Source organism: Geotrypetes seraphini, chromosome 1, assembly GCF_902459505.1.
Source record: "Geotrypetes seraphini chromosome 1, aGeoSer1.1, whole genome shotgun sequence".
Lineage (NCBI taxonomy): Eukaryota > Metazoa > Chordata > Amphibia > Gymnophiona > Dermophiidae > Geotrypetes > Geotrypetes seraphini.
In genome coordinates, this window is record NC_047084.1 from 106,514,639 (window position 1) to 106,527,643 (window position 13,005).

At 41.7% G+C, this 13,005-nt stretch overlaps 1 protein-coding gene across 4 annotated transcripts in view; it reads left to right on the forward strand.

Annotated features, from left to right (window-relative positions):
- The window catches only part of UBAP1 (ubiquitin associated protein 1), a 154,750-nt gene extending 142,431 nt beyond the window's left edge, over nucleotides 1–12,319 (forward strand). For all 4 annotated transcript variants that reach the window (XM_033935406.1, XM_033935387.1, XM_033935415.1 and 1 more), the window contains exon 7: nucleotides 11,159–12,319. In XM_033935406.1, the coding sequence (XP_033791297.1) occupies nucleotides 11,159–11,299 (141 nt within the window). In that variant the 3' untranslated portion in view covers nucleotides 11,300–12,319. The remainder of the gene's footprint in view (nucleotides 1–11,158) is intronic.
- The last annotated feature ends 686 nt before the right edge of the window (nucleotides 12,320–13,005 follow it).

Below are 13,005 nucleotides of genomic sequence, written 5' to 3' on the forward strand. Positions count from 1 at the left end.
CGTACCTTGTCCAACTGGTTGTATTTCCTTCTTTTACGCTCAGGCTGGTCTCCCACTGCAGGGTCGGGTCACGGGGCATAAAGTCCAAGCAATGGCGGCATCTGTCGTTTTCCTCAGATCCATGCCTATTGAGGAGATCTTCAAGGCCGCCACTTGGTCCTCGGTTCATACATTCACCTCTCACTACTGTCTGGATGCTTTCTACAGGCGCAACGTCCAGTTCAGCCAGTCGGTTTTACGTAATCTGTTCTCCTAAATTGCCAACTCTCCCACTGTCCCATCCTGGTTAGCTTGGAGGTCACCCACATGTAGAGAATATGCTGCCTGCTTGTCCTGGGATAAAGCACAGTTACTTACCGTAACAGGTGTTATCCAGGGACAGTAGGCAGATATTCTCGCAACTCTCCCACCTCCCCAGGTTGACTTCTTTGCTAGCTATCTGAACTGAGGACCACGTTGAGGAGACGTGCCCTCTAGCTGAGCAGGAAGGCACACGCATGCGTGGTGCAGCACTAGCAAACTTTAAGATCTTCAATCAAGTTTGTTTGAAAAGCTGTCCGCGACGGGGCTCCGTGGATGACGTCACCCATATGTAGAGAATATCTCCCTGCTGTCCCTGGATAACACCTGTTACGGTAAGTAACTGTGCTTAATTGTAACACCATTTTTTCCACATACACATATATACACATACACATATATACATATATGAAAAATGAATGGAAAAAATGGTGTTACAATATATATATACACACACACACACAATATAATCTTATTAACAACACATAATGGTTAACCACAAAATTAAACTACACAAAGCACACGTTATGCTTCTCAACATTCATTCCTACCAGAACACAGATAACACCTGTGCAAATACAGGACCACAAACTAAAAGTACTAATATAAACAAACCAAACCCTAAGATTCAAGACTCTGCATGCTGTACAACCCCAGAGTAATAGAAACAAATGCATTTCTTCCTGAGCAGTGCAAAATACAGACAGCAGTTGTAAATTCTCAAAATTGACACAATTCAATCACTAAATTCAAAAATAAAATCATTCCCTTCATGCTGTGCCTTACCTTCTGGCCTGCTCCCATCTGGCCATTTTATGCCGCCCCGGTATTATCTCCGGGCCAGCTCCCTCTTCCTCACTGACGCAGTGCGCAAAGACGCAGGCAGCAGCTCCTTGCGTGTCCTGTGCCTCATTCAGAAGCCTTCCCTCTGACGTTGCGACATCAGAGAGAAGGCTTCCGGTTCAGGTGCAGGAAGTTCTTAGGAGCCGCTGCTCGCGTCTTTGTGCACTGCGTCAGTGAGGAAGAGGGAGCTGGCCCGAAGATAACGCTGCATTGATCGCACTGCAGACTGACAGCTGAAGAACACTGTCTCGGGCCTGATGCACATGCCGGCCCTGCAGCGGTTGAAGAACACTGCTCTAAAGAACCTCTATGAGCTCTTGCAAAAGGCATTGATCCTATGCAGATGTCACTCTACTTTCCCTTTCCTGACAAATACTGACTGAATCAAAGATGACAATATTCTGCCAAACTAATCTAAGTGGATTACAACAAAAGTTTATACAATACCAGAACAAACTATGTAGAAAAACATTTTACAACTAGAAAATTAGGATAATAGAATAGTAATAAATGGCTTATAAAGAGAGAAACAAACAAAAATTGCCATACTGGGACAGACTGAAGGTCCATCAAGCCCAGTATCCTGTTCCCAACCCAGGTCCCAAGTACCTAGCTAGATCCCAAGTAGTAAAACAGATTTTGGAATAAGAAGTGGATTTATCTAGAGTCATCTTAATAATGGCCTATGGACTTCTCTTTTAGGAAATTATCCAAACCTTTATTTAAAACCTCACTAAGCTAACTGATTTCAATACATTCTCCGGCAATTTAATTGCACATTGTATGAAGAAATATCTCTGGTTTCTTTTAAATCTACTACCTAGTAGCTTCTTCGCATGTCCCCTAGTCCTAGTATTTTTGGAAAGAGTGAACAAACAATTTACATCTACCCTTTCCACTCTACTCAGTATTTTATAGACCTCTATCATGTCACCCCAAGCCGTCTCTTCTCCAAGCTGAAGAACCCTAGCCACTTTAGCCATTCCTCAGAAGGAAGTCATTCCATCCCTTTTATCATTTTTGTTGCCCTTCTTTCTACCTTTTCTAATTCTGCATAATCTGTTTTGAGATATGGAAACTAAAATTGCACAAAGTATTCAAAGTTCAGCCATACAAGAGCATTATAAAATTTTCATCTTTGTTTTCCATTCCTTTCCTTATAATTCCTAACATTCTCTTTGTTTTCTTAATTGAGGGTTTCAATGTATTCTCAATGATGACACCTAGATCCTTTTCCTGGTTGGTGACTGTGGAACCCTGCATCAAGAAGCTATAATTTGGGTTCCTCTTTCCCACATGCATCACTTTGCACTTGTGCACTTGCTCACATTAAATGTCCTCTTACGATTTAACAACTTTGAACAACAACAATGTTTAAGCGGATTATCTCAGCAGATAGACATTAAACCCAGGAGAGTGGACATTGTCTCTTAAAGCATTCGAGGCCATTGTGAAAAAATGGGATCATCTGACATTTTGAGCTCATGGCAACTGTAAAGAACAAGAAGGTGGATCAGTTCTTTAATTGCTGATACAAGTTCAGAAGTGCAGGGTTGGATACCCTGGTTCAACCATGGCCAGAGACCGGACTACTGTACGTGTTTCCCCCTTGTGGCTAATTTGCCAGATAGCTCATCACACAGGAACAGTACTTCTTGTAGCACCAGGTTACCACGGGTGGCCTTGGTACGCAGAGCTCATACATCTACAAAAGGAATGAAATCTCAGACTCCAAGTTTATCCAGACGTGCTCTCGCAGGAGCCGATTGCCTAGAAGATCTGGGACACTTTGCTCTTGAGTGCACAGTTCTGGTCCAAAAAAGGATATTCAGAAGTAGTCATTACCATTCTACTTAGTGCGAAAAAACCAACGACGGTTTCAGCATAAGGCATGGGAGACGTTTTAGTGCTGGTGCAGCAAAGATAAGAGCCGGGCAATCCCCCCATCTTGTCTATACTGGTGTTCCTACAGGAAAACCTTGACAAGAGACTGGCAGTGGCATCCCTTAGTGTTCAAGTAGCAGGGCTCCTGTTTCTGGGGCTGGTCATTGTCAGGTTCCTGAAGGGTGCCCTGAGACTGCAGCCTCCGATTTGAGAACCTTTTCCACCCTGGAATCATAATTTAGTCTTACAGGGATTAGGCAGAGCCCCGTATGAGCCATTACAGGACGCTTCCCTCATGGATTTGACAGTCAAAACAGTCTTCTTGGTGGCAATTACTTCTGCTGGAGAATCTCAGAATTGCAGGCCCTGTCGTGTAAAAGAGCCATTTCTCCAGATCATGGAAGCAGGAGTGACCTTGCGTATGGTTCCCTCCTTCCTGCCGAAGGTTGTTTTGGTGTTTCACATCAACCAAGAAGTTAGACTGTCAGCATTTCACCCCATAGGGTCCAAGATAAGACAGGGCCTTAAAGGATTTGGACATCAGAAGAGTACTATTGCATTACCTGGAGGTGACCAATGAATTTTTTTTTTAATTGGTAGGTTTATTTATAAACCAAATGCAATGGTCGTACAAGCTTAACAAAACTTCAAAATGCACAACAGGAAAACAGGGTTTCTTCAATGCTCTCTACCTACCAATATAAAGCTAATATATTAGTAGTCCCTCCCCACCTTCACCCTGATATATCATTTACTTGTTTTCAATGTCAAAACGCTGGCAGACAGCAAGTTGGCAGACAGCAAACCTGGCTAGGCAACTTCACTGACAAAGCCAGGAAGACCTACGGCGCCTTTTGGAAAGAAATCAAGACCTCTCTGTTCAATAGATTTATTTCCTAGCCAAACAGCGCCCCCCCCCCCTTTATTTAAAGCTTTTCTCTTCATGCTGACATTACGTTTCTTCTCTAACGGTATTCTGCTCTTCACTCAACTGTTCAGTGTCTTCCTCACCAATTGTATTCTGTAAATTGCTGATCATCCAGCCGTTTCGATGTAACATGTTAAGATTATACTGTAACCTATTTGTACCCTGTAACCACTCAGTGACATCCTACCGATTCTTATCCTGTAATTCGCTGATTGTACAGCTCTCTTCACTGTAAACCGCCTAGAAGTCGCAAGATTATGGCGGTATAGAAAAAATAAAGTTGTTATTATTATTATTATATTTCAGCAAAGCGTCCCATTCTACCATATTTGCGAGCAATAACATCATACAGCATAGAAAGCACTTTAGCATAAGTAGGAGGCTGTGGTAAATTCCAACAGGCAGCCAATACTATCCGAGCAACAGTTATCAGTAACTTACAAAAAATCTCTTCCTCCTCAGCAAAGTCAAGGGGAAAGTGATGTAAGAAAGGAGGAAAGGGACAATGTTTGGAAAGCAGTATATAATATTATTATTATTATTATTCTTTATTCTTATATACCGCCATACCCAGTGAGTTCTGGGCGGTTTACATCAATTAGCAAATGATCTGCATTGACAAGCAGATTTACAACAAAATTTGAAGCAGATTTACAACAAATTACAAGCAGATTTATGATAAATTACAACGATTTACAATAGTCAGCAGTGAAATTACAGCGATTTACAACTGTCTGCAATGAGGGGAAGATTTACATCAGTATAACAGAAATTGCAGGTTTGGTCGAACTAGATAAGGGAAGTAGAGAGTGTGGAAGGGGGGGTCTGGTGAAGGAGGAAGGGGGCAGAGGTGGGGTAAGTGTTATGTGGGGTGGACGGAATATTAAGGGTTGTGTTTGCTGAATAGGTAAGTTTTTAGTAGTTTTCTGAAGGCAAGGTAAGTGGGGGCCTCGAGTATCATCTGGGTTAGCCATGGGTTCGACTTGGCTGCTTGGAAGGCGAAAGTTCTATTGAGGAATCTTTTGAGAGGACAGTGTTTTGGCGAAGGGAAGGTGAACAGTTGAATTCTGCGTGATGTCCTGTTATTGCAGTAAAGGTTAAAGTGGGTATTTATGTAACTTGGAGAAGAGCCGTTAATCGATTTGTAGCAGAAGCATGCGAATTTAAAAAGAACTCTAGATTCAAATGGTAGCCAGTGTAGTTGGTGATAGAAAGGGGTGACATGTTCCCATTTCTTTAGGCCAAAGATGAGACGCAGCGGTATTTTGGATTATTTTTAGTCTCCTGGTAGTTTTCTTTGTAGCGTTGAGGAAGATGATATTGCAGTAGTCGAGAATTCTGAGGATGGAGGATTGTACAAGTAGACGGAATGCAGTGTCATTGAAGTATTTTTTTATGGTGCGAAGTTTCCAAAGTACCGAGAAGCTTTTCCTAACGATGAGGTCAGTGTGGTTATTTAGGGATAGGTTTTTGTCCAGCGTGACTCCCAGAATTTTTATGGTCTGATCGAGGGGGAAGGTCACTCCTTTTAGTTGAATTGTGGTTTCCTTGATTTTATCTTTGGGGGAGGCTAGGAAAAATTTTGATTTGTCGGGGTTTAATTTCAGTCTGAATGATAATTATCCCAGGACAAGCAGGCAGGTATTCTCACTAATGGGTGACGTGATCCAACGGAGCCCCGATGCAGACGCTTCTTTGAGGAAAACTCGAAGTTTCGAGTTGCCCGCATCGCGCATGCGTCAGACAGAAGTAGATAGAGATTTAATAGTAGACATTCATAATATATCTAAAAAAGGGGAAGTCTTTCTAATAGGTGATTTTAACATGCCGGATGTTGATTTGGGATATCCCTATTGCGGGGTCTTCTAGAAGTAGGGAGATCCTGGATTCTCTACAAGGAGAACTGTTCCAGCAGTTGGTAATGGAACCCATGCGGGAAAGGGGTCATACTGGACTTAGTGTTTACAAACGGGAAAAGTTTCTGATGTTACAGTGGGTGATCTGGCATCCAGTGATCACTGCATGGTACGGTTTAATATTAAGATGGGTATAGAGAGGGTTCATTCAAAAGCAAAAGTTCTAGACTTTAAAAAAAAAACTGTCTTTGTTCGGATGGGGGTTTATGTCAAGGAATTATTGTCTGGATGGGAACGTCTAGAAGGAGTAGAAATGCGGTGGGCAAAACTGAAAGGAGCGGTTGTAATGGCGACAAACCTTTTGTGATGCAAGTAAGTAAAAGTAAAAAGAAAAGAAGGCTGCTTTGGTTCTCAAAAGTAGTAACTGAGAAGGTAAGGAATAAGAGGTTAGCTTTGATAAACTACAAAAGATCGCAGAAAAAGGAAGACAGGCAGAAATATCTGGAAAAGTTAAGAGAGGCTGGTCTTGTAGTCAGGAAAGCAAAGATGCAAATGGAAGAGAAAATAGATGACATGGTAAAACAGAAAGACAATACATTTTTTAGATATCAGTGATAGGAAGAAGTGCAAAAGTGGCATTGTGAGACTCAAAGGTGAAGGGGAGGAATATGTAGAAGCTGATAAAGAAAAGGCCGAATTGCTTAACAAATATTTCTGTTCATGGCTGAAACACCGGGAGCGGGACCACAGAAGACAAACGTGAATAGGGATGGAGGAGTAATAGACCCTGATCGATTTTCAGAGGGTTGTGTTCGTGAGGAGCTAGCTATAATAAAGGTAGACAAAGCGATGGGGCTGGATTGTGTACATCCGAAGATGCTGAAGGAACTCATTGAAAAGTTCAGTCAGCGGAGCTACTAGAACTTCCTTGAGTCTCTAGAGTCGGGAGTGTTACCAGAGGACTGGAGAAGGGCGGATGTGGTCCCTCTCCACAAAAGTGGAAGTACGGAAGAAGTAGGGAATTACAGGCTGGTAAGTCTTGATTTCTGTGGTAAGCAAATTAATGGAAACGCTTTTAAAATAGAGAATGGTCAAGTTTCTGGAATCCTGTGGATTACAGGACTGGAGGCAACATGGATTCACTAGAGGTAGGTCTTGTCAGAAAAATCTGATCAATTTCTTTGACTGGGTGACCAGAGAATTGGATAGAGGATGTGTGCTAGATATGGTATATTTAGATTTTAGCAAAGCATTTGGCAGTGTTCCACATATATGTCTAATAAATAAACTTGAGTGTCCTCGGGATGGGTACCGAAGTGACTGGCTGGGTCAAGAACTGGTTGAATGGAAGGCGACAGGGTAGTGGTTAATGGAGATTGCTCTAAGGAAAGGGATGTTACCAGTGGGGTGCCTCAAGGTTTTGTTCTTGGGCCTATTCTTTTTTAACATTTTTATAAACGATTTTGCTGAAGGGTTGTCGGGTAAGATTTGCCTCTTTGTGGATGATACCAAAATCTGCAATGGAGTAGACACCCAGGATGGTATGAATAACATGAAGAAAGACCTGGCAAAGCTTGAAGAATGGTCTGAAATTTGGCAGCTAAAATTTAATGCTAAGAAATGCAAGGTCATGCATTTGGGCTGCAAAAATCCAAGGGAACGGTACAGTTTAGGGGGTGAAGAACTTATGTGCACGACAGAAGAGCGGGACTTGGGTGTGATTGTATTTGATGATCTTAAGGTTGTCAAACATGTTGAAAAGGTGATGATGAAAGCTAGAAGGATGCTAGGTTGCATAGAGAGAGGTATGGCCAGTAGGAAAAAGGAGGTATTGTGCTCCTGTTTAAGACTTTGATGAGACCTCATTTAGAATATTATGTACAATTCTGGAGGCCGCACCTTTAAAAAGATATAAAACGGATGGAGTTGGTACAGAGGAAGGCTACTAAAATGGTAGGTGGTCTTCATCATAAGGTGTTTGGGGACAGATTTAAATATCTAAATCTATATACTTTGGAGGAAAGGCAGGAGAGGGGAAATATGATGGAGATGATTAAATACCTACATGATGTAAATGCGCTTGAGTCGAGAGTTTCATTTGAAAGGAAGCTCTGGAATGAGAGGGCATAGGATGAAGTTAAGAGGTGATAAGCTCCGGAGTAATCTAAGGAAATACTTTTTAAAGAAAGGATGGTAGATGCATTGAACAGTCTCCCAGAAGAGGTGGTGGAGACACTGTGTCTCCCCATCCGCAGTAACCATTATGTCTTTCTCTCTCTGAGAGATCCCATGTGCCTATCCCAAGTCCTTTTGAATTCAGACTAGATGGGCCATGTGGCCTTTATCTGTCATGTTTCTGTTTCTAAGAATACCAGTGAGGGCTGAAGATCTATCCGCCTCCCCAAAATAGATGAAAGCAAGGCAAAAATCTTGCTCTAATAATCCTGCACTGCCAAGCAGCCCCGCCACATATAAAAAATAAGTTCCCCTTTCCCCACAACTTCTCCAACATAAACCATTATAAGAACATAAAAATAGCCTTATTAAGTCAGACCAAAGGTCCATCTAGCTCAGTAGCCCGTACTCATGGTGGCCAATCCAGGTCACTAGTACCTGGCCAAAAACCAAAGAGTAGCAACATTCCATGCTACCGATCCAGGGCAAGCAGAGGCTTCCCCCGTGTCTTAATAACAGACTAAGGACTTTTCCTCCAGGAATTTGTTCAAACCTTTCTTAAAACCAGCCATGGTATCTGATTTTACCACAACCTCTGGCAACACATTCCAGAACTTAACTATTCTCTGAGTGAAAAAATATTTCCTCCTATTGGTTTTAAAAGTATTTCCCTGCAGTTTCATCGAGTGTCCCTTAGTCTTTGTAATTTGTGACAGAGTAAAAAATCGATCCACTTGTACCTGTTCTACTCCACTCAGTATTTTGTAGACTTCAATCATATCTCCCCACATCCTTCTCTTTTCCAAGCTGAAGAGCCTTAAACTTTTTAGTCTTTCCTCATAGGAGATCAGAATTGAATGCAATACTCCAGGTGAGGTCGCACCATTGAGCGATACAGGGGCATTATAACATTCTTAGTCTTGATAACCACATTAGGCAGGAAGGTTTCACGATATTGTTTACATTGACACCCAGTCCTTTTCTTGGGCGCTAACCCCCAAGGTGGACCCTAGCATCTGGTAACTGTGATTTGGGTTATTCTTCCCAATGTGCATCACTTTGCATTTGTCAACATTAAATTTCATCTGCCACTTTGGATGCCCAGTCTTTAATTTCCTAAGGTCCGCCTGCAATTTTTCATAATCCACATGCGTTTTAATAACTTTGAACAGTTTAGTGTCATCTGCAAATTTAATCACCTCACTCGTCGTTCCAGTTTCCGGATCATTTATAAATAAGTTAAATAGCACCCTGCGGCACTCCACTGTTTACTCTCCTCCATTGCGAAAAATGACCATTTAACCCTATACCCTGTTTTCTCTTCCGATAACTGATTCCTAACCCAGAACTGAACTTTGCCACCTATCCATGACTTTAATTTTCTCAGGAGCCTCTCATGAGGAACTTTGTCAAAAGCTTTCTGAAAATCTAGACACACTACATCAACCCAACTCTCTTTTATCCATGTGTTTGTTCATACCTTCAAGGAAGTGAAGCAAGATCTCCTTCAGCTGAACCCATGCAGTCTCATTAAATCCCCATTTGCCAAAGTGAACAGGGGTATAACACTACCTCAGAAGTGCTTTAAAACCATTCTCCACTATAATCGTAGCCATACCGAAAGACCGTAATGGTAATGGCGCCAAGTGGTTATCCAATCCAGGGAGAATGATCTCTCCAGATCTTCCTCCCATGCTGTCATATATGTGGAGCACACTCTCTGTCTAGCTGTTAAACATTTATTGTCAAATATATTTTATTGAGCTCAAACCAAGGAAATGCAAATGCAGCAAGGTATACAAAAACAGGCTCATAGTTTGTCAGAAATAACAGCTCAACGTAACACCTAAACCTTCCAAACCCTCACTGTCCCCCCTAGTAGTCCAACACTAAGAGAAAAGTGAGAGAGACCAACAACAATCAACAGGAAGCATCAACCAACAATGGAAGCTCAAGACAAATTCAAATAATATCTCCCCAATCCCCCCCACACCCTCCCCAGTCCTCCGAGTCAAACCCATATCTTCCAAGCAGAGGAGAAAAAAAAAAAAGAAAAGTAAATATATCCAAAACAAGCAGCATGTACATAAAGAGGTTCAAAATGATAGATTAACACTTAAGGAGGTGGCTACGTGCCACCGGGTTCATAGTGTTCCAAAAGGGCTCCCAGGTACGCTGAAAAATGCGTCCAGGGAGGGAAGAAAAGTCCTGGATGTCTCTCTGTTCCCACAGCAAAAGGGTGATCAGGCGACTGAGCCAAAGAGAGTAGTTTGGGCCCTCTGGTTCTAGCCACTTAAACAAAATACACTTGAGGGCTATCAGCACAGTCCACCGAAGAAATGCTGCAGTCCCTGGTCTTCGTGGGGAAAAATGCAGGGTAACACCAAAAAGAAGCAAAGGGGAACGTCGGAAAACTATATTCCAAATACTTTCCACAAACAGAAAAATAGTTTCCCAAAAGGATTGGATAACTGGACAGGTCCAGAACATATGTCCCAAACCCGCTTCAGGAGTGTCACAGCGGAGATAAGTATCAGATGTTTGAAACCTGGAAAGGTGAGCCCTTTTAGGAGAAATATACAAGCATAAAAGGCAATTTTGCGTACTGCGCTGAGAATTACATCATCAAGTAAAGCTACCAAGAGATCATGAGCCCAAGCGTCTCTCAGTTTAACATGGGGGACTCGCTGTTTATAAATCCCAGAGAGAACCCCCCCCAAAGCAAAACAGGACCCAGGAGAAGTTCAAATTGTGTCTTTCCTTGAAGCAGATCTAACATCCCGGAGCTAGAAATACAGTGCTTAACTGATCAAGGAAAGGTCAGGCCAGTATCTTTAAATATAACAGCAGCAAAAGTGATGGGGGCGCAAGCAGTAAAATGCTCAAAAGATTGCCATGTAAGAAGTTCTGCTGATAATGCACAATTTATTTTCTCTAGACGCTAAACTTGTGCTTCAGTACAGCAATTTGTGTTTGAACCATATCTTAACATGAAGAATTTGTCTTGTGTGTACTCAGCTTTCCTAACCTTTCACAGAAGTCCTATTACAACCCCTTCTGTGCGGATTTTATGTAATCCCTATAGCATGCTAAGTGAGATGTGGCGGTGAAGTTTGCTTGTGATGACATCTTGTTGAACATCTAACATGTCTCTTATTTTCTTTTTCATCAGATCACAGAATTTCTTCAACTGATGAGTAAATTTAAAGAAATGGGTTTTGAACAGAAAGACATTAAAGAGGTTTTATTAATACATAACAATGACCAGGACAAGGCATTGGAAGACCTAATGGCTCGTGCTGGAGCCAGCTGATTTTTCACCTCACTTTTGCCCTATACGCAGAGAATGTGTTGCTCGGGGGAAGGAGACCAACCTATGGAAATGATGGGCAGTTGCACACTTGACCTTCAGAGAACAGGGGGGTCTGATTTTAGTCCAGGAAGGATAACAAATTGATTTATTCCGAATGTTAGAAAAATTTGACCACACAAATTCATGCGTGTGCAAATAACTTTTCCTGTATTAAGGCCTTTCCACAAAAGAGGAAGCCAGCTGAAGAAATGAGATGGCCTTTCCTTGTGTTTTACAGCTTGATTTGCGTTACAAGAACTGCACTTACTTTAAAAGATGGTTTGTTGCTCTTCATAGTGGTGTGCTTTGGGAGAATGATGGATGGCTACAATAACCTGGCGACTTGAGGATTGTCCTGTTGAAGCTGCTCTCGTTGTACGGGAAATATTATTGACTGTCACAGTCAATCTTTAGTGCAATGGATTTAATTTGTCTTTCTTTTGAAATCAGACTTATAAGTAATGAAACACTGGGTCTTCAAATTATTCCCTATGCATAGAAAATGATTCAATGGAATTTTCTTGTTTCTGGCCTATGAGTTTCACTGCATTTGGGGTAAGCAGATGTGATGTGTCAAGACAGATAAGCTGTGAACCAAGGACTGGATCTTATATGAACGACAGGGCTGACTGTTTGTTAAACTAGTCTCTGCCTCCTTCCTTATAGAAAATTGGTCATTTATTTAAATGAGTTAGTGTGGGGAGGCAGATTGATCTTTTAAGCACTTTCTTTACAAAAAAGCAAAACAAACAATATCTTTACTGCATTTGTTATATTTTCACACTGGTTTTGATTACTTTGCATACTCAATTACATAGAGTGATAAAAGTCCATTTTGTTTGTTTTTTGATAGTACAAAGTATTATGTTGTACATTGTTAAAAAAAGAAAAAGAATATAAGCAGTGATGATAAATCTTTAAATAATTTGCTAAGTATTTTGATTCTGCTTAAAGAGGTACTAATAAAACCCCAAAATATTTCTCCTGACTTGTTTCCTTTCCTACATAGACATTTTGGCTCTAGAATTATTTTACTAATTGAAACTTTTCCAGGTTACTGGGAGATGGGCCGGAGCCAGCATTCCTCCCCCTGGAGGTTACCTATAGGAGACTGTGGTCTCGAAGAAAATAAGGCTCAGAGAGTGGTCTGTAACTTATGGCTCCTCAGTCCCTGGAGTCCTGTTTGTTTATTTCAGTGTATCGCAAACTGTGTGCTATGGAGAGGCGCATCCTGTAGGCAGTCAGCCATCGCCTCTTCCCTTCCAGCACCCCACACTGGCGGTTTGGGGCCCCATATGAAGGGCCTTTGCGCATATGTGGATGTCGATGTGATGACATCACACTTGCTTGTGATGTTATCGTGTCGACATTCACGCACTTCGGATGCCCTCGAGCTGTGGCTGCCAAGTTTAGTGTGCCACAGCTTCATAAAGTTTGCAAGAGACTGATTTGTTTATTTAGATTTATATCCCGTCCTCCCCAAAGAGCTCAGAATGTGTTAGTTTACATTCACACTGTTACAATATAGAGTTTACATGCAGTGTGTTGCAATGCTTCTTCATTACTTACTGATGCTGGTGAAGGGTTGAGGGAGTGACTAGGCAAAATAGTAAATTCTAAAGTTAAGTCTTTTAAGGGCTCTGATATGAGGAGGTAGGCTGTTCCAG